The sequence below is a fragment of the Perognathus longimembris genome, chromosome 1 (genome assembly GCF_023159225.1).
Source record: "Perognathus longimembris pacificus isolate PPM17 chromosome 1, ASM2315922v1, whole genome shotgun sequence".
NCBI classification, from domain to species: domain Eukaryota; kingdom Metazoa; phylum Chordata; class Mammalia; order Rodentia; family Heteromyidae; genus Perognathus; species Perognathus longimembris.
Window position 1 is genome coordinate 121,283,260 of NC_063161.1, and position 25,312 is coordinate 121,308,571.

The 25,312-nt window shown below is 42.0% G+C and overlaps 1 protein-coding gene across 2 annotated transcripts; it reads right to left on the reverse strand.

The window, feature by feature from the left end:
• Positions 1-207: 207 nt before the first annotated feature.
• Positions 208-19,438, reverse strand: LOC125360604 (cyclin-dependent kinase inhibitor 2A-like). Of its 2 annotated transcripts, XM_048358738.1 has the most exons (4): positions 19,197-19,438; positions 17,275-17,560; positions 15,410-15,416; positions 208-217 (listed from the first exon to the last, which is right to left on the reverse strand). In XM_048358738.1, the coding sequence occupies exons 1-2, from the start codon at positions 19,320-19,322 to the stop codon at positions 17,297-17,299; spliced, it is 390 nt and encodes a 129-aa protein (XP_048214695.1). In that variant the 5' UTR covers positions 19,323-19,438; the 3' UTR covers positions 208-217; positions 15,410-15,416; positions 17,275-17,296. The 2 variants fall into 2 exon arrangements, with proteins under 2 accessions (XP_048214695.1, XP_048214627.1); XM_048358670.1 differs by lacking the exons at positions 208-217; positions 15,410-15,416 and adding an exon at positions 14,979-15,199.
• Positions 19,439-25,312: the final 5,874 nt, after the last annotated feature.

Consider the following 25,312-nt stretch of genomic DNA (forward strand, 5'->3'; position numbering starts at 1 on the left):
TAATGTATGAAACTAACCTCTCTGTACATCACTTTGACAATAAATAAGAAAAAAATTAAAATAAAAAATAAAAAGAACCAATGCTATTATGCTGCCACCACCAACTGGTCAGTTACACAAGATAGCTAAAGTAATCAACTTTGTAAACAGAAAGAATGGTAGTAGCCAGGGGTTTGAAGGGGGTGGGGAATAAAAGTCCATGCATAATGGACATAAACTTATTTTCCAACATGAAAAGTTAGACAAGTGTACAATGTGAATATACTTAACAATACCAACTTGCTGAAAATGGTTAAAAGGATAAAATTAGTAGCTGGAGGTGTAGCTCAGTGTTAGAATGTGTTCAAGACTTAGGTTCAAATCCCCAGCACTGCCAGAAAAATTAAAAGAGTTACAGGGAATAAACATTGTCTACATTTTGCCACAACAGCAAAATTCTGAAAGCTACATAATGTTTATAAGAACTAAAAATTTAAGATGGCAATACTACCCTAATTAATTTACAGATTTGACACAGAATAACTTAGAAACCACAAAATTAAAGAAACACCAAAACTAAAGTACAAAACTAAAGTTTAAAAATGAAAACTCATAAACCTTATCATTCAGGAGGTCACAAAATCCACCAGGAGGAATAGCGGCTCAAGTGTAACCCAAGAAAAATGCATTGATATATCTTTTAAAATTTGTCCAGCAATTAACCCACTCTTTCTAATTCACATACTGCCATTCCCACCACAGAGCTGATGTTTTCCAACCCCTGGTTTCATGTAACTGGAGAGTCAGATTTCATCTGGTAGCTTCAATTGACCAGGCCTACCTAGGTCATATATCTGTGCCTTATTAGTAATAAAAGGAAAGGAAAGTACATATCTGGCATTGTTAGCTGCAGTAGTAGCTCATCCACTCCTACCATACAACTCAAGTATTCATAAGATTCGAAATTCTTCAAATATTAAAAAAAAAGTGTAGTTATACTGTAGCATGGCCAACACACATGAGAATGTCCTGACATTAACCATACATTGTACACTTCCAAGTATGCTAGATGGTCAGTGAAGTCAAACCTGGGAAGCACTTAAATTAAGACTGCAAATTGTACATTTAGGGGCTTTCTGACAAGTATTCTTCATCCAGTAATTTACTTTTTTCTTCTTTTGTCAGATGTGGGGCTTGAACTCAGAGCCTGGGTGCTGTCCCTAAGATTTTTTGCTCAGAGCTAGCTCTCTACCACTTCTGAGTAGGTAGGATGACAAGTGTGAGCCACCAGCACCCAGCAATAAACCCTGTGTTTATTTATTGTTCTCAGTAAAGGCTCTTCATATATGCATATATGTAGCTTTCCTGGATCAGTTTGATCAAATAATAAGGCCTAAAATGCCTGCAGGAGTGGAGCAAGATCATTTTTATCACCACTAAGGGCTCTTAAAAAAATTGAATTTTCGGGCTGGGAATGTGGCTTAGCAGTAGAATGCTTGACTTGCATGCATGAAGCCCTGGGTTCGATTCCTCAGTCCCACATAAACAGAAAAAGCCAAAGTGGCACTATGGCTCAAGTGATAGAGTGCTAGCCTTGAGCAAAAAGAAGCCAGGAGAGTGCTCAGGCCCTGAGTCCAAGCCCCAGGACTGGCCAAAAAATAAAAATACAAGTTAAAAAGATAAGCAGATAATTAGGGGCAAAGCCAAAAATAACAATACATTGTATGTAGCCACTATATAAAAAACACTTAAATTCTGACTAGAACATAAATTTCAAAGGTAAGAAGACATGCATACAGGAAAGAATTTAAAAGGTTAATTACAAGTATAATAAGCTATTGTGTATAAGATGTATTCAACTGCTGAGCACCTGTGGCTTATGCTTGTAATCCTAGCTACTCAAGAGGCTGAGATCTGGGGATCACGGTTCAAAGCCAGCCCAGATAGGAAAGTCCATGAGACTCTTATCTCCAATAAACCACCAGAAACCAGAAGTGGCATGGTGGCTCAACTAGTAGACCTTGAGTCTTGAGCTGAAGAGCTGAGAGGCAGTGCCCAGGCCCAGAATTCAAATTGCCTAACCCACAAAAAGAAATATATATATATACATATATATGTATATATATATATATTCAACTAGATGTACAACTATCTTCAAATAAAATTCTGTTACCTCCTCCCCAAGTACAGTGTTTACAAGTGAGGAAATAGGATTTCAGGACTTCTTGATTTTTTTTCTGTGGCACTGAGTGAAGAAGCCTGCCTTATTAGATTATTTCTGTCTCAGGCTATTTCAGAGTGGGCTTATGGACAGTACATTTAGATCACAGCTGCCAGGAAACGTGGGCAAGACATGCTCAGACTTGCTTCAGAATGATCATCGCTGCCTTTTGTAGGTGGTCACCTGAAATATATGACTCAAGACTGCAAGAAAAATTCTCACAAAAGCCTTAGTAATTGTTAAACAGCTGGAAGAAACTGTCACAGCTCACTAAAATGAAAAATGAATGTATAAAATCCAGAATGTGGCATAGGAAAATAATTCAGTAGAATTACTGGATTTATGAGATTGCTTTAGTCATTAGTTGTGTTGATGATTATGAAGAATTTGTTTAAACATCCAGTGTTCAGTATCTGATTATTTCAATTGCTTAGAACATCAAGGTTGACATTTGTGAAGAGATTGTCATCTTATAGTAGAAAATGGAAAATTACTTAGAACTAATGTCATGAAGATTTAATATATTCATTAGCCCTTAATGAATAGGCTGTACTTTAAAAAGGCAATAAATTAAAGCCAACATAACTTGAGGAAAAAAAAGTTGACATTAGTGATATGCCTTCCCCACTTTTTAAAATAAATCACTATTCTAGGAGTGTAGAAGACTAGAAAATATGGAAATACAATACAGAACTTATGATATGCTGGATAATATGGCAAATATTCTTTCAAGCACATACATGAAATTTCAATAAATAATGAAATTTCAATAATAAAATTTAAATAAATTTAAATAAATAAATTTCCAAAGTCTCAAAAATAAGAATTAACTAACTAAAAAACAAACAAAGAGTAAGAATGGAAGCTTATATTACCAGGAATTGTAATTGTCTATTCTGGAAAATTCACATAAAAGAGAATCATATAATCTATGACCTTGTGTGCCTGACTTTTTTCACTTGGCATAATATGTCCAAAATTTATCCATGTTGTAGATTGTATGAGCACTTCTTACTTTGGAACTAAATTATATTCCATCTGCTATCTACTCTTCATTTTGTTTATCCTTTGTCACTGGATTGTTTCCAGTCTGGCTACTTAGAAATAAAGGTGTTATGAATATTCACGTACACATTTTATTGTTTACATTTTAAGAGATTGCTCAGTCTATGTCTATCTGTATGTATGGTACGGGAGCAATGTAAAACAGCTTTGAACCTAACAAAGAGACTGACTGGTTGGAGAGCATCCTTCCAATATCCAAGTCCATCTGGAGCCTGTGGGTGTGACCTCACTTAGAAACAAATTCTTTGCAGATGTCTATGTGTTAAGATGAGATCATACTGGATGAGGTCAGCCCTAATCAAATGGTTAATTTCCTTCTAGGAAGTGAAAGTTTTGGATACAGATGTAAGAGAGAAGGCTGATGAAAATGGCCAGAGTTGGAATGATACATCTACAAGCCAAGAACTCCCCAGTATTCCTAGAAACTTGAAGCCCCCAAATCTAGAATGTCACCTGCCCAGGACACTTAGTGAGTGCTTTGCTCTGCCAACACTGGACCACTAAACTTACAAACTATGAGAGAGAAACAAATTATTTTAAGCCACCAAATTGTAGTACTTTGTTATGGTAGCCTCAGGAAACATATAAATGTTGTGGTAGTCATTCTGATAAGAATTATTACTAACCAAGACAAGGGTGATGGAAATCAAAGAAATTTGTAAAGGATAGATTCTAATTCTCTATATATTCAATATATATATATACATATATATGTATATATATATTGCCACTCCTGGGGCTTGAACTTAGGGCCTGAGCACTGTCCCTGGCTTCTTTTTGCTCAAGGGTAGCACTTTGCAAACTTGAGCCACAGTGCCACTTCTGGCTTTTTCTACATATGTGGTGCTGAGGAATCAAACCTAGGGCTTCATGTATACGAGGCAAGCACTCTTGCCACTAGGCCACAGTCCCAGCCCCTAAAAAAATATTTTGAAAATAGAGCAACAGGATTTATTAAATTAAGTGGGGGAAGGAATCAATGACAATGTAAGAGTTTTTAATCTGACAACTGAAAAATGAAGTTGATGCCAGGTGATCTCAGGAGGCTGAGATCTGAAGATTACGGTTCAAAACCAGGAAAGTCCCTGAAATTCTTATTTCTAATTTACCACCAGAAAACCAGAAGTGAAGCTGTAACTCAAAGTGGTAGAGCACGAGCGTTGAGAAAAAAAGGTGTCAAGCACAGCACTCAGTCCCTGAGGTCAAACCCCACAACTGACAAAAGGGAAAAAAATAATGAAGTATGTATCAAATGAATGAAGAAAATATTGAGTAGAGTAAGTTTCAGCAAAGTCCACTTATATGAAGTTTTAAATGCCTAGCTAATATTTAAATGAAGGTATTAAGTACACAATTGGATATAAGAGCCTTGAATCTGGAGAGTCAAGGTTAAAGATAGAAATTTGTGTGTGGTTCACATAAGGAAGGTATTTTCTGCTATGCCATGGTGAAAAGCTAAAAGATATTACCAAGGAATTCTGTATAAGGGAAAGAAAAAAAGCATTCCAGCATGAAAAGGTCAAGGAGAAGTTGCCAAACCTTCTAAAAACAGTAGAATGGAAGGACAGGTGAGGTAGAAGGACATTATGTTGTCTTAGATCTACTTGAAGAAAAGGGATTTAAGGATGATGATAGTCTTTCAAACACATATTACAAGGAAAGATGACGATGAAGAATTGACCATTGCATCTATTGATGAGAAGTCATTGTGCATGTGATGAATACTGGTTTGGGGTATTGAAAGCAAAACTCTGAAGAGAGTGGGTTAAGAGCTGAAAAAGCAAAAAATTGGTGCAGTAATTACAGACACTATTTTCAAATAAGCATTTATATATGGGATATTTCAATTACAGAAAACTACTTTAAAAAATGAGACACCGAGAGACAAAGGATAAAAAGTCAAAGGACTCCAAAAGCAGTACTTGCTAAACCATTTGGTGTAAACTAACTGAACAACTCATGGGGGGGCGGGGGGGAAAGGGGAAGAGGGAGGAGGTAACAAGTTGAACAATAAATGTACCCACTGCCTTACATATGAAACTGTAACCCCTCTGTACATCACTTTGACAATAAATAAATATTTTTTAAAAAGAGATACCGTATGTCAATCATGCAAATTAGAGCTTGTGTGGGAGAGGGGGTGGTATGTGTGTATGTGCATTTATGCCCCAGTCCTGGGGCACTCAGGGCCTAAGTGCTGTCCCTGAGCTCTTTTGCTCAAGGCTAGTGCTTGCTCCTACTCTTAAGGCACTGCTCCACTTCTGGATTTTTGGTAGTTAAGTGGAGATAAGAGTCTCAAGGACTTTCCTGCCCAGACTTGCTTGGAACCATGATCCTCAGACTTAAGCCTCCTGAGTATCTAGAATTGCAAACATATGTCTCGAGTGTCCACCTGGATTTGATCATTTTTAACCTGTGGGCAATGCTGTTCATTTATTGCCCCAACCCTCTCTGTTTCTACCATACTAGATAATTTTGAAGCAACTCTGAGGCATTATTTAATTCCATTCATAAAAATGTATAGTTGTAGCCAGGTACTGGTGGCTCATGCCTGTAATCCTAGCTATTCAGGAGACTGAGATCTGAGGACCACAATTTAAAGCTAATTGGGGCAGAAAATTGTCCATGAAACTCTTATGTCCAACTAACCACCAGAAAACCAGAAGTGGCACTTAGCTTAAGTGGTAGAGCCCTAGCCTTGAGCAAAAAAGCTCAGAGACAGCTACCAGGCCCCAGTACAAACCCCAGACCAAAAAAAAAAAAAAAAATCCAGTTAAGTGCAACCCTTGTTGGTCTCTAATTCAAACAATGCAACTGGATTTACAAGAAGCTTTCCTTAACCCCACTTCACTTGAAAATTACCATTTGCTGCTTTGCTTGCTTTACAGGAAAAAGAAAAAGAAAAGAAAACCTTTCAGAACCTTATTACAGAACTATACTTTTTTTTAGAGGAGCAGCAGGTTGGTCATGATCCTCAGATCTCAGACTCCTGAATAGCTAGGATTACAGGTATAAGCCACCAGCTCTGGGCCCTTAACTAGGATTTCAGCTTGTCAAGTTTAAGAACAGTCTGAGAGGGCTGGAAATGTGGCCTAGTGGCAAGAGTGCTTGCCTCGTACACATGAAGCCCTGGGTTCAATTCCTCAGCACCACGAATATAGAAAAAGCCAGAAGGGGCGCTGTGGCTCAAGTGGTAGAGTGCTAACCTTGAGCAAAAAGAAGCCAAGGACAGTGCTCAGGCCCTGAGTTCAAGCCCCAAGACTGGCAACAACAACAGCAACAAGAGTCTGAGAGTCAAGGTAAGAAAAAAGTGATGAGGGCTGGGGATATGGCCTAGTGGCAAGAGTGCTTGCCTCGTATACATATGGCCCTGGGTTCAATTCCCCAGCACCACATATACAGAAAATGGCCAGAAGTGGTGCTGTGGCTCAAGTGGCAGAGTGCTAACCTTGAGCAAAAAGAAGCCAGGGACAATGCTCAGGCCCTGAGTCCAAGCCCCAGGACTGGCAAAAAAAAAAAAAAAAAAGTGATGAAAGACCATAAAAAGGTGGTAGAATCATGGATTACAGATCATGATAGCCCCTCTCCTCCCACAAAGTGAAAAAGTAATGGGATATAGAATGATCAGAGGATAAAATGAGTAAAAATTAAGATTATAAAGGATTTAATCAGGAGCTGAGCATGAGCATGGGGCTGAAGTAGAGTGGATGACAAGTTAATCTAAGGAAAGAGCTCAAGGCAGAGAAACAAGAGAATGTTCATCTGTTTGCACATTAAGGTATTAGACAGAAATAGATTTATAGAGACTGAGCTAAAGAGCTAAAATTAAGAATGGGAGTGATTGCATAACAAGAGTAAATTTTAGAAAGGAGGGGAAATATTCTAAACATAGCAATGAAAGCAAGAAGAAACTTGCCTATGTCCAGAGAGCAGCAAGAGCTTAAAAAACAGCCACCACCACTTGAGAAAGCTTTAAAGGATAGAGGAGGGAGAAGTGAAGTTCCTTTAATCATTGTGTGATGATTTTTTTTCTTTTTACCAACACTTTTTGAAAATAAATTGCAGACACATTTATAAATGGACAAGCACAGTTTGCAGGGGAGGACACTGAAACCAAGTTCAAAGGACTTTTTCTTTTCCTTTCTTTTTGCCAGTCCTGGGGCTTGAACTCAGGGCCTGAGTACTGTCCCTGGCTTCTTTTTGCTTAAGGCTAGCACTCTACCATTTGAGCCACAGTGCCACTTCTGGCTTTTTCCATATATGTGGTACTGAGGAATTGAACCCAGGACTTCATGTATGCGAGGCAAACACTCTACCAGTAGGCCATATACCCAGCCCCAGGACTTTTTCTTAAAGAATGCAAAATTCTTGTTTTTAAATTTTTTACTTTGCAATTAAGGTGTGATCATGGAAACCAATGTCTACCTACCTTCAGATCTTTTTGTTTGTTTGTTTGTTTGTTTGTTTTTGGTCATCAGTCTTGGGGCTTGAACTCAGTGTCTTGACACTGTCCCTGAGCTTTTTGCTCAAGGCTGGCTTTGAGTCAAAGTTCCACTTCCAGGTTTCAGGTGGTTAATTGGAGATAAACGTCTCATGGACTTTCCTGCCTGGGCTGGTTTCAAACAGTGATCCTCAGATCTCAGCCTCCTAAGTAGCTAAAATTAGAGGCTTGAGCCACCAGTGCCCCCAGTCACCTTCAGATCTTGAAAGGGACTGTTGGAATATAATTTTCTATCATCAGTTTTCTTCATGGTCCAGGGCTTCTAAGCAAAAGAGAACCAGCAAATTTGGTTACAATATCATTAACCAGAACACATGTCTTAAATGTTGGAGAGATTTAGAACCACTTGCCTCCATTCAGAACAGTGAAGTTGGAGCTCTTGCAGTATCATCTTCTCCAATCTTGGTTATTTATTTATATTTTGGAATAAGTTTCCACAGGCGACAAGGGAAAAAATGTAGCAGCCTTATTATAAGTTATAAATTTCATAATTGCAAAGTTCCTATCCTGTGGTACAATCATCTGCAAACAAAAGTGGCCATTTGGCACCCGTTCCATCCCCCCTGGAGACGGAAACTCGGAGAATCCAGCATTAGGATGCTTGGTGAGTAATACATGGTTTGTGCTCTGATTCAGAGATCTCTGTTTCCTGTCAGATCATATGTCTGTGTATCAGGAACCAGACAAAGTGAGGGGTCAGAAGTTCTGTCTTCATAAGCTTCAGCACAAACCCAATTCTGTGTGTGGAACTTGGTGTAGAAAATAGCACTGTTGTAATACATAGATTTCTTTTCTCAAATCAAATGTGCCCTCACATTCAGTTATGACTTATTTGAAATTTTACATGTCTTTTCTGTTGGGAAAATGGAGGAGAATGGAAAAGGAATAGGCCGGACTCGATCATCAACAGGACTGTTTACTGAGGAACAGCGACAGGCACAGACCTTCCTGCAGGTTTGGCAGTTGTGCAAGGGGGTGAATTTGGGACCAGGCTTATATGGGGTCTGAACAAGGAGGCAGGTTATTGAAAGCACCATTAGGTCGAGGAAGTTGGGGCCCACAAAGGGTTGTTTACTGCTGGGCCTAGGTGAGATGTCCTGCCTGTATATCAAAGCAGGTTCCCATATTGAGGTTTTGCCTGGTGCCTACATATCAAAGCAGGTTCACATTTTGAGATTCCTGCCTGGTGTGTGTATGGGCCTGAGGCAATAGGGTGGGGGTCAATCCTTCATATTCCATCTTTGGATACATAGAGAGAATGGACCTAGAGGGGAGAGGCAAGTCCTTCAGTTTCTTTATTTACAATGGTTTAAAAATTGATAATGATTTTAGGAACCCAGGAACTGATACTTAAGATGATTACTCATTCATTTTGCACTGCTAACAGACATCTGGCCTTTTTAAGCATTCTGCCTTGCCCAGATAGAATGGTAGAACAACTCTGACAAAATAATAAAAAGAGGGCTGGGAATATGGCCTAGTGGCAAGAGTGCTTGCCTGGTGTACATGAAGCCCTGGGTTTGATTCCCCAGCACCACATATATAGAAAATGTCCAGAAGTGGCGCTGTGGCTCAAGTGGCAGAGTGCTAGCCTTGAGCAAAAAGAAACCAGGGACAGTGCTCAGACCCTGAGTCCAAGGCCCAGGACTGGCAAAAATAAATAAATAAATAAATAAATAAATAAATAAATAAATAAATAAATAATAATACAAAGATTAATTCTCTTTCATATTTCTCTCACCACTATGTTTAATGTTTATGTTCTGTTTTGGAGTTTCTCCTCCTCCAATCCCCTCCTCATCATCCCCCTCCCTCTTCTCCTCCCCCTCTCCCCTTTTCTACTCCTTCTTTGCTCTTTGCTGTCTCTTCAGATTTAATTATTTGGTCATCCTTTTTAATTTTTTGTCCCTGCAAAGAATCAGTGAAGTTATGCCAAATTCTTCTAGCACCTCAGTTTACATAAAAGAAAACAACAGGAAAACTTCACTGAAGTCAGATGAAAAATCAGATATGTGATGTGTCTTTCCTTGGAATCTTTGCTGCATGAGGGATTGTGCCTCCTTGCCAAAAAGCCAAAACCTTGGTGTGTTTTATACTACTGTGGAATAGACATGGTGACCATATTTAAGAACAGGTATGGTATGTGAAGATAAACTTTTTGTTTAAATATAAAAACTCAATATATTTAAAAGGCTACTTATACCCACTTTCAAAAATGAGTAAAGGAGGGCTGGGGACTATAGCCTAGTGGCAAGAGTGCCTGCCTCGAATACACGAGGCCCTAGGTTCGATTCCCCAGCACCACATATACAGAAAACGGCCAGAAGTGACGCTGTGGCTCAAGTGGCAGAGTGCTGGCCTTGAGCGGGAAGAAGCCAGGGACAGTGCTCAGGCCCTGAGTCCAAGGCCCAGGACTGGCCAAAAAAAAAAAAAATGAGTAAAGGAGTAATGTTTGGAAAACAATTGAGATCTTTTATCAAAATTTAAATGCAGGGCTGGGAATATGGCCTAGTGGCAAGAGTGCTTGCCTCGTATACATGAAGCCCTGGGTTTGATTCCTTAGCACCACATAAACAGAAAAAGCCAGAAGGGGCACTGTGGCTCAAGGGGTAGAGTGCTAGCCTTGAGAAAAAAGAAGCCTAGGACAGTGCTCAGGCCCTGAGTCCAAGCCCCGGGACTGGCCAAAAACAACAAAGCAAACTTAAATTCATGTACTGTTTACCCAACAATTTTACTTGCCTTAAACACAAGTAAACATCTAAATTCAATTTCCTATATAGTTAGAGAATTGCACACTGAAAGAACAATGATACCACTGCACACTTAGTTGAATGTTATACATATAATACATATGTATATGTACTTATGTAAATAATTATATATAATATAGATGTATAATCGTAGAACATAAATCTAAGAGTACCTAGGAGAAGAAGCAGAAGGGAAAAAGGAAGAAGAAAGGCAGAAGGTGAATGATTTTACAGTGTATCTCAACTATATATGGAAACAGCAAACCATGATAAAAAGCTGCTGGTCAATAGAGGGGTAGTGCTGGGGAAAGAGAAACAGGATGTACTTGAAGGAGGAACTTGCAAGTTGAATGGATGAGAATGAATATGGTTGAAGTAGATTGTATCTGTGAGAGTAGAACAATGGCACCTGTTGCAATTGTTTTAAGATTTGAAAGGGATGAAGGGAAAGTGACAGAGGAGATGAGATCAGTTAGATACATTTTGCAGTGAGCCAACCCTGAACACTTAGGAGAATGATGAACTCCACAGTTCATCACAGGTGGTAATAAGGTTGTCAGACAATAAGAACTTTTGGTTCTAGAATGCAAAATAGTAATAGTATAGTCTCTTTGGAAAATAACTTGGTTATTTTTTTTTGTAAAACTTTTTATCATATGATGTGGCAATGCTATTCCTTGATAGCTACTCAGATAGACTGAAAATACATGTTTACCTAAGGTTCATAACAGCTTATTCATAATTGCCACAATTTGGGAGTGACCCAGATGTTCCTCAGTAGGCAAACTTTTGTTTTTCCTCAAAAATGAAATACTTATTCAGTGATAAAAAAATGGGCTTTCAAACATAAAAAGATACAGAGGAACTTTAGATGGATAGTACTGGGTAAAAAAAAAAAACAGTCTAAAATGTTACATAGTCTATGGTTCCTACCTTTTGCCATTCTGAAAAAGAGAAACTTGTGGACAAAGTAAAATGATCACTGGTGACTAAGGACTGGAAAATAAGAGGAAAATTGACACTCACAGAGGGTTTCTAGGGAAGTGAAATGGTTTTGAATGCTGTTACAATAGTGAATACATGCTGTTATATGTGTATATATGTGTGTGTTCATATCTATAATATATACAACAGGAAGTGGACCCTGGTATAAACATTGCCCTTTGGGTGATGATGCTATTTTGGTGCATTGAATTAATTATGGAAAATGTACCATGTGTGGTGCACAGGTCAAGAATGGAGAGAGCTGAACTTGTATGGGGAAGAAGGTTAGAGGGGAACTCTGGGTTTGGACAAGAGTAGCCACAGGGTGGAATGGGAACTCTGGGGTTTCCACTCAGTTTTGTTGTGAACTTAGTTTAACTACTCTGGAAACAGATCAACTTTCTTTGTTTTATGTAAACTGAAGGAGTCCAGTGATATTACCTAGAGAATGTCCACACTTAAAACTCAAATGGAGGGAGAAAATGAGTCTACCACAGAAACAAAAAAGGAAATTCATTCAACTAGAGAACCAGAAGAAAATGGGGTCCTATAGTAAAGAAGTTTTTAACACGGAAGTACTCCACAGTGCCAAACACACCAATAAACATAGGGAAAGGAATTGTACATAAAATAAGAAAGATAAGATAATAAACTACCTTTGAGGGATGTAGTTCAGTAATAGCACACTTTCCACGAATGAATGAGTTTGACTTTGCTACCCAGCACTATAAAGAAAAAATCATTTGGGTTCACCAATCAGAGGCTTATAGTCCAATTTATTGCTACGAGGAGAGAAAAATACCCAGGACTAAGGAGTAAACTTCAGAAGCATGGACAGGAAGAAGTACTAAACTTACAAGTCTGACTAGAGATGGAACTTTTGATAAGATGGGACTCTAATTTCGCAACTGGATGTTGCTTTTTATTTTTAAAGATGAGAAAAAACAAACTGGGGAAAATGAAGGAAGGGGTGACATTGTCCAAAAAATGTAGTTATTACCTGATGGTAAACCCTCTGAACAAAACCTTAATAATAATAATAAAACGATATTTTAAACAAAGATGAGAGAAAACAACCTTTTCCTGAAAGCCACATTAAAGTAATAGCTAATAATCTGGTGCCTATGGCTCACACATGTAATCCTAGCTACTTGGGATCTGAGAATTATGGTTCAAAGACAGTCCATGAGACTCTCTCTAATCTCCAATTAAACAACAAAAGCCAACAGTGGTGATGTGGCTCAAGAGATAGACCTCTAGCCTTGAGCATAAATGCTTTGTGACAGTGTCCTGTGTTTAAGCCCTAGGATGAGCACACACACACAAACGCGCATGCAAGCACGTGCACCCCCACACACACGAGTGAATAAACCCAGCTACTTGGGAGATGGAGAGCTGTAGGATCACTATTTGAGGTCAAGCCAGGCAAAAGGTTAGTAAGCCTTTGTCTCAAGCAATAGATCAGATAGTGAGCTCTGCTAGAGGTCACAGGTAGGAGGATTCGGGTCCAAAGCCAGCAGAGACAAAACTATGTGACAATATCTGGAAAAGTATAGTAGACTGCATGCCTAGCAAATATAAGCCCCAGAGTGCTGCTAAATAAACAGATACCTGGTTAATTGAAGATAAGAATCTCACATACTTTTCTCCCTGGGCTGGCTGCAAATTGTAATCCTCAGATCTCAGCCTTCTGAGTAGTTAGGATTACAGGCTTGAGCCACCAGTGTGTAGGTAGATATAATTTGTGCATATAAAAACACACATGAGAATATTTCTACATTTAAAGTATTTTACTTTTTTCTTCTTGACAGTACTGGAGTCTCAGGGCCTCCTGCTTCCTAGGCAGGTACTCTACCAATAAGCCATGAGTCTAGCCCAAAACTCCTTTGCATATAGAGTTCCCTCTCTCTCTTTTATCCATTCAACGATATATATTGGAAGTCATATTTTCTAGATCTGCCGAATTCTTTTAAATAGCTATGTTATTAGCAGTGCTGGAAACCGCATAATTTACATCCATTTTCATTTATGGCTATTGAAGTTGTTGCATATCACTTGTTACAAAGGATTACAGTTCCCTTCTCAGAGATGCAGGGGAGTCAAGGGCAGCTCCAAGATGGGCACAATGAGGAATGCTTGGCTCTTCTTCCATCAAAAGGATCTTTTCTTTGTTCTCTTGATTCTAAAGTCCCTTGATGGTCATGGCAAAGCCCCCTCCCTCACCTTTCTGTTTACCTTCTCCCAGTCCCCCAGTCTCGCATCCAGAGGTGACATTAATGCCTCTCCACTCTCTCCAGTGCCTCTAGTTCTCTCTCTCTCTCCGTCTCTCTGTGGTCTTTATCTCTGTGTGTCTGAGCTTCTGTCTCTGTCTCTCTGTCTCTCTCTGTGTGTTTGTGGCTGGGTGGAGTGGGTCTGAGTAGGGGAGGGGGGGGTGTGGGGCGGGGACCCATGTGCCCTCGCACGGGGCTCGTACGGGCCGGAGCCGGTGTCTCCCATCTCCATTCAAGCAGCGCGGGGGAAGCCTGGCGCCAGCGCCGGACGGGAGCGCTGGCTTCATAGCCACCCGGAGGCTCTTCCAGAAAATCTCCCCTCAAGCGCCCCGGGATTGCTCCACCTGGCCAAGGCCCTGAGCCTGGTAACGGGTGTCTTTGAGTTCCCCGCGGTGCCCAGGCCACGGCGTAGTCTACCGACTGGAAGAAGCTGAAAAGATGACCAGCTCCTAAGCGGGGGCAGGGAGGGCGCGATGGGATCCGTGAGGTACGGGGCTGGAGCGCAGATGCCGCGATGTCTGTGGTTAGGCTAGAGGATTCGGGAACGGAACCATGGCGGACCCCTGCCCAGAAAACAGAAAGGCTGGGCGTGAGCCACAGGTGCTGGCATCCGTGAAGGAAGAACGTGGCCCATCAGAGACAATTGCCCAACATTAAACCAAAGGGGCGTAGGTAACGGGGCGCGAAGCAGCTCCGAGGGGCTTCACAGAAGCGCGGGGCGGAGAAGCAAAAATTCGGAATTGGAAGTTCTGGAAAAGAGTTAAAAACTTCCAACAACCAAATAAACTCTGAGACGGCATGTGTCGTGTCGTTTTCCAACTGCAGAGTTTTTCTAAGAAGTATTTGAAAAAAGGCGGAGATTCAGAACCAGTGTCTGCGGTCCAGGAAACAAGAGTTAGGCTTTGTGCGCGTGCTTGCGTGTGATGATGGCCTCGTATAGGTCTCCTGCTCTATATCGCTGGTACAGAGCCGAAACAGGCCCCCAATAAACGTTGATTAAAGACATTATTTTTTAAATTAGGGTCCTGGCTCTTAATTTACCAGCGTTTTTATCCAAGAAAAGCCGAAAGCCTGTGACTGCTTTGAGCTTTCGGTGTCACTAGGGCATCCGGAAAAGAGCAAGGTGTCCAAACACACGCGCCCTGAGGGCCTGGCCCTCACCCTCCCCCCCCCCCAAGCTCCCACCCAATCAAAAGCCAAGAATACCGTTCAGCCTTTAAAAACGCCTTTTATAGTGTTACAAAAGCAATAACAGAAATGTAACTTTACTGGGTTAGTGAGGCAATGCAAAGAAAAGCTTTTCTTATTTTGCTAAGCACTACTTTTCTAAATTGAAGCAAAAAATAAAAAATAAAAGCAGCATTGGGAAAGGAGGCACAGATTCTAGCAATCTTCTATCTTCGCAGTGGACCGTGGACATCACGTCTGCCTGCAGAAAGCCAAAAGAAACCAAAAGTCAAAAAACCAGCTGCCTGTTCCAATTCTCCTGCATTCCCCTCCACATTATCTGAAGGTTTGGACAGGGTTTTCCAAATAGCTTCCTTTTCTTTGGCTCCACCTACCCTGGTGACAGGGTCTGCCCTGTAGTTTGTGTGTCTGTTCTAAATATCAGTCCTGCAACAACATTCCCACCTTGCACAGCCTGTCTCCACATGGCCCCATGAGGTTGCATGTATATTTGAATTCTAAGTGCTAATGTTGCACTGCTTCAGCAGTGAGGTGCAAACCCACTTCCTTTCTTTGAGTCCCCAGACATTGTTTTTTTTTGGGGCACCTTAGAGTAGTACAGAAAGAACTAGGGAACTCACTTGAGTTCTTCCCATCCTAGGGCCACTAGCTTGCTCCCCATTCTCCTTACTCCTGGGTTTTCTGTATGTGAGTTCAACTAATCTCCATTGGGAAATGTAGTTAGGACTACATGGTAGCCACTGTACAGAACATGTAGGCATTGCTTCTTAATAATTATTCTCTAATAACTCAGTGTCACAACTTTGTATCATTTATTTCACATTAGGTATTAGACATTACCTAGAGATACAGATTAGAAATTAAATACATAGGAGGGGATGGGAATTAGAGTTTACTGGTAAATGCTTGCCTAGCATTGTGAGATCCTGGTTCTATACTCAACAATGTGAAAAAAAATTTAAAGTCAATGAGGAAAATAGGAGAAGATAAATACCATGTTAAACCTGAGCATCTTAGAATTTTGCTATCCATAGGCTTTCCTGAAACCAGTTAGCAAGACACTATAATTTTACTTACAGAGGAAGGATTTTAGAAAAAGGGCAAAAAAGAGGAGGGGGAAAAGAAAGAAAAAAGAAGAAAGACTAAGTTGTGTGCCTTAGTTACTAAGGAACACTGAATGTATTCCTTTGATGCCATAGAAGGTGGTAGACTATCTCTGTTTGATGGCTTCTCCTTTCTTAGTCAACTTCAAAGCAGCAGCACCATGGACTGGCCTTTCCTTCTACTTGAATTTCTGATGTGAGCTAAAATAAAGAGTGGCTAGGTTAAAGATCTTCTCACCTTTTACTTCCTATTCAAAGCTGAGCTTTCCTAAGAGTGTTGTCAACTTATCTAATTGCCTTGGGCTAGATTCCACACTGTCCCCAGGGCTCTCTGCAGTCTCACTTCTAAGCCAAAATAGGACACATTGAAATACTTTTGAAGTCATGTTTCACTTAAAATATTCATGTTAATTTTATATGTTGCTAGATGTACTTATTTGATTTAAAGTTATTCAAATACTGAGTAATTTTAGACATTATTTAAAATTAAATACAATGTAAAAATTGTTTAGATATGAAACAAATACTTGAAAAGTAGCTACTGGCTACTCACAAGGCAGAGATCTGAGGATAACTGTGTCAAAGTCAGCCTGGTCCAGTAGACTCTTATCGTCAATTAGCCACCACAAAAGACAGAAGTGGAGGCTGTGGCTCAAGTGGTAGAGTGTTAGCACTGAGCACAAAAACTCAGGATAGTGCTCAGAACGCTGAGTTCAAGCCCCATGACTGGCACTATATATAAATTTTCTCTCTCCAGAAAAACTCAGAGTAAAGCCAGCCACTGAGATAAACAGAGGTCTGGGTGAGAAGATTGGAGTCGCAGGCGAAATAAGGCTTTGAGATTATGAAGGTGTTGAATGGGGGAATGTTAGGACTAGTTAAGCAAGAAGGAGGGAAGACAGGGTCACTGGAAGCGGAGACTGTAAAGTTTCCATCCCAGATACCCCACGATCCTTGAATCTTTGGCAAACACTGCCTAAGGCAGAGAGGCAGCTCTCCTTGGAAACTATGGATTTGGTTTGCGAATGTGGAAAGCCTGGGTGATATTGGGGAGGAGGAGACGGGCTTTTGTGAGTGTTGTGGACGGGTAACTTCTCTGCCTCTCTGGCGAGATTGGCTGTATGAGCTTGAGCGAACCCGACATGACTTTCCTTTCAGGAACGATCGTTGCCAGCCACCTCTCTCTCCAAATACTTGGACCACTGGTCCTCACCTGAGTGGGCGTGGCTGCCACTTTAGGGTCCCCCAGCAGCCTCCAGGAGGTACTGCGCAACGTCCCTGTGGCCCCGCTCCTCAGCCAGGTCCACGGGCAGGCGACCCCACGCATCGCGCACGTCCAGCCGGGCCCCGGCCCGGTGCAGGGTCACCAGCGTGTCCAGGAAGCCCTCCCGGGCCGCGTCGTGCACGGGTCGGGTGAGCGTGGCGGGGTCTGCGCAGTTGGCCTCCGCACCGTGGAGCAGCAGCAGCTCTGCCACGCGGGTATTGCCCATCATCATTACCTGCGGGACACGGGAGATGGGGACACTGGTGAGGACAGGGTGCTGGACATGGCTGATTCAAAGGAAACGAACGCCCATTTCATGTTTCAGCACACACAGAATCCCACCATCTCTTCTCCATCTCTTCTTCGCCGGTGTTGTAGCCACACGCAGGCTATAAAAACACCAGGGACGAACTGGCTTTTACTACAGACTCATTTCCTATATGGTTCCTGTCATTTTGCAAAGCGATTGTTAGGCTCAGGGATTCTGTGTAGTTCCCACATGTGTATCAGCTTGGATATGGTGATGATTTTTTTAAGTGTGTGGTGCGTGTGTGTTTGCATGCCCGTGTTTGCACGCTTGCATGGAAATTAACCTCCTCATATAAATTAACCTCCTCATATAAAAGTTGTTATTGGTATCTTCCTGAAATGTAAAGGGATTTTTTTCCAAGCATGAAGCGGGAAAGTGTGACCAGTTGGTCCTAAAATTCCTTCCAGCAGTGGTAACATTTCACCAAATAAAACCCCCGCCTCCAAAGATGTTAACTGTTCTGATCCTCAGAAGCTTGTCATATGTTGCATTATAGACTTTGTAGCGATGGCTTCGTTAGAATTTTAAGGGAAATGATCCGGGATTTGCACAGGTGACCTTACAAAAGGGGTCTTAGTCAAAGTCAAGAAACAGGCAGGGAGGGAGAGGTCAGAGAGAAAAGGCAGAGGCCACCCACCAAGGAATTTAGAACTGTGGGACTCTGGGAAAGGATAGGAAATAAGAATCCTCTATATGCTGGGCATTGGTGGCTCATGCCTGTAAGCCTAGCTACTCCGGAGACTGAGGTTTGAGAATCATGGTTCCAAGCCAGCCAGGCAAGAAAGTCCACAAGACTCTTCAATGAACCACCAGAAAACTGGAAGTGGCACTAGTGCTCAAAGGGGTAGCGCTCAAGCCTTGAGCAAAAAAGCTCAGGGACAGTGCCCAGGCCCTGAGCTTAAGCCCCACCACTGACAAAATAAAATAAAATTTAAATTAAAAAAATGCTCCTTAGAGCTTCCCAAAGGAAGGAAGCCTCATGAACCCACTTCTTTCTTTTAAGATTTCGGGTCTCTAGAATTATAAACGCGTTTGTTTGGTGAGATAATTACATTTGTGATAAGAAATTGTGGTACGTCAGGAACCAACTCAATGTACAGTTTCTAAATAACTTTGGTTGATATTTATTGCAACATACAAAGCAGTAGATTTCCAACGAAATCTCCCTTATCCAGGAAGAAAACAAGCTCGAAATAAATACCTTCGTTTGCAAATTCTGTGTCTGAGAAAGTACAAAGCGCTCTCTCTCGCTCTCTCTGTCTCTCTCTCTCTCTGTCTCTCTCTCTCTGTCTCTCACACACACACACACACACACACACACACACACACACGGTCCCAGCACTTTGATCTACACCCTTGGATCTTCTTATTCCTTCCAAGGCTTCCTAAATCCCGAGAATTTCGCTGAGACATCCCCCACCCCTTCCAATCTCCCCGCACACATCAAAACACTCGCTCCCCACCCCCTCGCCCCCAGGAAACGGTGTCGTTTCTTTGTTGAGTTGAGGTGCTATCTAGTTGCATTTCTCCTTGGCCGACCCGATCCTCCGCGCTCACCTACCTGAATGGGTCTGCGCCCATAACGGTTCGGGGCATTGGGAGGCGCTCCGGCCTCCAGCAGCGCCCGCACCTCGTCCACGCGGCCCCGGGCGGCGGCCGTGGCCAGCCGGTCTCCGGAGAGTTCCATGCTGCTCCCAAGCTCAGGCCCACGCAGTTCTCCTCTGCACTCCCCAACCTGCTCCCAAGCTCAGGCCCACGCCGGTCTCCCCTGCACTCCCCAATCTGCTCCCAAGCTCAGGCCCGCTCAGGTTCCCCCCACCCCCGGCACTTCCTGGGCTGGCCGGTACGGGCGGCCCACCCCGCCCTCCCCGCCTTCGGTCGCCACGCGGCCCCGCGGGCCCCGCTCCCTCCGGAGATTGGCAGCAGCACCCCGCCTCGCCCCCCTCCCCACCGCGGTGGCCGGCCGCCGTCGGGGGCGCTGTGCGCTCAGAAAACACCGTGTCCGGGACGCCGCCCGGCTCCGCGGTCCCCAGTGAAATCAGGGGCTCTCTCCCGCATCCGCGACGGAGGAAGCTCCCTCCCCACCTGCTGCTCCGCGGGGCGCGGAGCCCGCACTCCCTCCACGCGGAGGCCCGGGAAAGGCGCACAGGAGTTTCTGATCTACTCGGCTGCTGCAGCCGGGAGTCAGCTTCTCCCGCTTCCTTCCTCCCTACTGCAAGTGCATGGCAGTGAAACTAGAAGAAGAAAAAAACCAAACCGGGGTGGGCTTCTTCCCTGCCAAATTTAAACTAGGGCTCTGAACGTCAAACGCTTCTTATTTTTTCTTCATGGTGTCAGTCCTGGAGCTTGAACTCGGGGCCTGGGCGCTGTCCCAGAGCTTCGTGGTGCTCCAGGCTAGCCCTCTACTACTTGAGCCGCGGCGCCACTTCCGGGCTTTTCTTCGTAGGGGGTACTGAGGAATGGAACCTAGGGCTTCAAGCGTGCTAGCAATGGACCACTCGGCCACATTCCCGGCCCTGCTTCCTCTTTTGATCAGAAGGAAAGGCGCGGCCGCCCCCCTCCCGACGGTAAGGCCCGGACTAAAGATCGGTTTCGCCGCGGTGACCTGGCTTTGTTTCAAGTGACTCTCTCTCCTCCGTAGCCCAACCTATAGCTTTCGGCACTAGGTTCATGATGAGGTGCTGTGCCAGAAATACTGCTCAGAATTCTTCTTTGGCAAGTCAGCCTGTAGTCCCTCCCTCGGGGTTGCAAAATGGAGGTCTGGCCGGGCTAGGGCTTCTTTTTTTGTCTGAAACGTGTGTGATGCCTTGTATAAGGGCTGGCTCTTAAGGGGGGGGGGTGGAATTCTGCTTGTAAGCAAGTAAGAATGCGAGGGAAACACTACCGGTTGCCTTCTTGTCGGGCACAGAGAAGAAAATGCTTTGGATAGTTATATAAAGGCAATACTACATATATAGACACATATATTATGGTATATAATATTAATATATTATACTTTATAGAAAGGGAGAGATCACACGAAGGCAGTACGGTCCCTTGTCCACCCTTACATTTAATGCAATGAAAAACGGAACCAAACTAGAGCTTAGGAAGCAAACGAAACTACAAATTTAAAACTTTCTTCTAGTTATTGCTTTTAAAAGCATACATTAGAAATTAGATCGCTTAGGTTTTGCTGGTACCTTAAACATGTTTCCTCTGTCTACTGGATAATCTATGTCTATTTAAATATTTCAGTCTCTGTTTGACTCGTCTTGCTGACTCAGGAGCAGTTCCCCGGCAAAACCTGTAGTTTTAAAATAATGCCAATTAAAATGCTTAGGATTGGGCAAATCCGTTATTAAAGAGACCCCAATACATTGCTTGCTGTCTCTATTTTTCTCCAGGCATTTCTCAGTTATCCGAGTGTCAATAGCGGGGAAAATTCAAACTGTGGATGAAGAATATAAAATCCTATTTGCTTAATTTAGCTAAAGGTATTTTGGATGAGGGAGAGAACAAAATACAGGTTGTGGTGGTGAGAGAAAGGACCACATTTCTTTGGTTGAAAATAAAAAGTAGTTTCCCGACTTTAATAACAATAGTTTATCTTTGGGTGGGTGGGAAGAGTAGGTTCCCTTAAGAATCTGTTGAAAGCTGTATCTGTCTCGTTCAACGAGCAAGTAAGTACTGATTTTTCTTTAAATTTCAACATGTAAATATATTTGATAATAAAGCTGATAAAAATGTTTCACTCAGATTATCTACATGGGATCATGGAAAGCAGTCTTTAAAAAGCCAATGACTAGCCTCTAAATAACAAGCTAATTAGGTATTAAATGCAGAGTAGGCAGTTAATAACTTCTGTGTGTGTGTGTGTGCATGCGTGCATGAGTGTGTAAGAGATTTTTCTTTATGCCACATATGAAATTGAGTTTAGGAGTTTTTAATACTAAGGTTTGAATTTTACTCAGCTTTACTGCTGAACCAAACTCCAATGACTTTACATTTTCTTTGAATACACTATTGCATAATTATGTTACCACTACTAAAATTCACAGTATAAATACAGCATAAATACAGTAACAGATAATTACTGTTTTTTTGCATTTTTCAAATTAACTTGGGGAAATTTTTATTTGTGCTTGGTTTTACATACAGACTTATTTACTTTTGAATGCCCCATCTTTATTTCATCCTATCCTTTTTCTGTCTTTATGCCATAGCATTTACATCAGAGGCAGGTTGAAAAATTAAGAAGAAAAATTTTAGTCCCTTTTTCTAGAAGGATGTCATATAATTCACAAGGCTCTCTGTCAAAGAACAGTTGATTCTAGGGATGGGTAGAGGCATTTGTGTAAATATTATTTTCCAGGAAGCTTGCATGGGGCATCAGGGCTCCACACTGAACATGTTTTAAGGTCTGGTGATAGGATCAGGTGACATCAAGGTTCCAGTCCTTTTCACCATAGTTGCTTCCTAGAGTCTGCTGTGGTTGGTCAAATAATGCAGCTAGTTTGGTCTTGTCTTGTCTCATTTCATTTTGTGCTATTACAGGATTGTTTGATCCCCATTTGGAGTGATCAGAAAAGATTAGTGAATCATTTAGGCATGATGTCTGTTTTGACTTATTTTAACCCCTAAAAACACAGGACTGAACAGGTTTGTGTTTCTCTTTGCCATTCCTACAAGTGAAGGAGGATGACCATTAAGGAAGGAGGGACCCATTAATACTGATGCCTGAGTAAGATCAAAGGAGCAAGTTGAAGTGGATGTTGGATTGGTAAATCACAGTTTCCATCACAATTTGGATATCTTCTGGACTTAAGAGAAGAAATAGAACAGGGAAATATGAGAATGAAAAAGAAATATGTTTTAGCTCTCAGAATGTTTTCCAAACTGGTCAGCACAAATGAGAATAAGATTTGAGGCTCAATATGAGGAAAGATTAAAGAATTCACATAAAGAGAATTTAGGTTTAAGTGATAAAATGTGGCAAGCATTTTTCTACATGTCTTGTATGTTTTCTAAAATGTATGTTCGCTTCTATATGTGTGTTTGTATAAAATTGAATTCAGGTACCACAATTCAGTTATTGATTCCTAAATCAAGAACTTTTTCAGCTCCTATGCATTGAATCAGGCTACTGGTGAAGAAAGTTAAATAGGAGATACAACAATTTAAACCTTTGGAGCTGGGCAATTGTGGCTCACACCTGTAAACCTAGCTACTCAGAAGGCTGAGAGCTGAGGGTCCCAGTTTGAAAATAGCCTGGGCAGGAAAGCCTGTGAGACTTGTTTGTTGTGCATCTAGATCTCAAAGCCTGGGCACTGTTCTTGAATTGTTTCCCCTCAAGATAGTGCTCTATTGCTGTTCACCACAACTCCACATCTGGTTATCTATTGGTTATTTGGAGTTAAGGGTCTCATGGATGTGGGCTGGGTTTGAACTGCAATCCACAGATTTCAGCCTCCTGAATAGCTAGGATTTCAGCATGAACGAATAGTGCCGGCTTGCCTCTTATCTCAAATAACTACCATAAAAGCTGGAAGTGGAACTGTGGGTCAAATGGTAGAGCACTAACCTGAGTACAAAAGCTCAAGGACAGCAACCAGGTCCTGAGTTCAAGCTCTAGGACCAGCACACACACACACACACACACACACACACACACACACACACACACACACACACACACATCCTTTGGGTACATTATGCACCCACCAGGTGATATACATGTGGAAGTTAGTGGTTTTGGAAGTAGCAAGACTATAGGTTTCAGATATATAAGTACACTCATTTTTTTTTCAGCAAAGTTCTGAAAAGATTATGGCTCTTTTGTTCTGGAAGGTGACCCTGTTATCTATTATAAATACTGTGTGAATACTTAATGTGAAAACTTTTCTAGTTTTTTTTTAAAAAACCTATCAGATTCCCAATTTACTCAGCTATCTCAACCAGACTAATGCCCCAGAAGAATTTAAATATGAACACCAGGCCCCTTGTGTTAACGAAACCTACCTCTGATTTCACAGGCACAATATATTTCACTGGTCTAAAATAAGATGATGTACATTAAAAATCCCTTTACTTCTAAAGTGTGTTAATGGTTATTATCACCCTGTACTTCTCTTCCCTAAGAATGTCAAGGCATTTTTTTAGGTATGTCTTGCCTTTGTGTTTTTGAAAAATCTATACTATGGAATATAAACCTGTCTCAATTCTGATGCATCATTTAAGAAGAGCACCACTTGTTAATTCACTCAATTAGCTAAAAAATTAAGGCAAGATATGAAGGTGAGGTGGGTTAAAGAAATGGGCTCTAGAGTTGAACTGCCTGGTCTCAACCTTGACTTTTTCTGCCTATTCCTTTTCTAACTTGGAACAAAGTTACTTAGCAGTTCAAAGCCTTGTTTTTTCACCTGTATGAGGGGGCAATTAAAGGTAAGGGCCTTAGGTAGCTGTTGTGGCGACTGAAGTATGCATTCCAGAAGGAAGCAGGGAGGGTGACTCACAAAGGGAAAGGAGTCTGGGGACATAGCTCAGTGGTGAAGCACTTGCCATGCAAGAGCAGGGCCATATTTAAATTATCGTGAAAAGGAATCTTACATAGGATGGCTCAGTGAGTCAAATGGAAATCTAGAAGTGAACGTATGGCAAGGAAGCAGGATGGATCAACTACATGCTTTCCCTCCTTGGTTGTGACATTTCAAGTAGGTGAAGTGAGGTAGGTGGGAGGGACCGCTCCCTCCCTCCCTCCTTCCCTCCCCCCCCCCCCTCTCTCTCTCTCTCTCTCTCTCTCTCTCTCTCTCTCTCTCTCTCTCACACACACACACACACACACACACACACACACACACACACACACACACCCTGACGGGAAAGTGCCAGGGAAAGGAGGTGGGGGAAGAAAGGGGAAGGGGAAAGAAAGGGAAAGAGAGGGAGGAGTGTCAAGTAAAAGAGAGGGAAGGCGGTGGGAAAGAGGGGGAGAGGGAGAGGAAGAGCAGAGGCAGAGGGAGAGGAGGAGGGAGAGGGACGGATGGAGACCAGGATGGAAAGGAGAGGGAGAGGGAGATGAAGAGGGAGGAAAGTTGAGGGCACAAGCAAGACTGAATTGTGCAGAGGTCCCAATGTTTCTCAAATGCAGGGGAAAAGTAGAATCTGAGTAACTGGGGAAGCCATGTATTTCGCAGCAGTAGATACGGGTAGATTCGAGGAAGAAAAGGTCAGATCAGGGAGGGAGTTAACTGATATATTTCTTTGTGCAAGGCAGGAGGGTGCCTTGGTAGTGGCTCAGGAAGTTTAACGGGTGACATTTGTAAGGTTTATCAGACTGGAGGACCCAGCTTACTGTGCTGGTGAAGGGACACCTGGCTATTCAACCAAAGAAAGTCTTCTCTACAAACAAGGAATAATATACTAGTATATGTAGAATATGAATCCAACATATGAAATATAAAAATGTATTTAAGTTTGAAATTAGGCTCTGAATGTAACAAGGCAAAGATTGTCAAGTATGATATACAAGCATCACATTTGGAAGGCAAGATGATTTTGTCAGGAAAATAAATGAAATGAGAAATAGCTTTGGACTTGGACCAGTGGTGGTCTTATGTATCTAATGACTGCTTTTTTATTGTAAACCCCTTTGATATTTGTGTGTGTGTGTGTGTGTGTGTGTGTGTGTGTGTGTGTGTG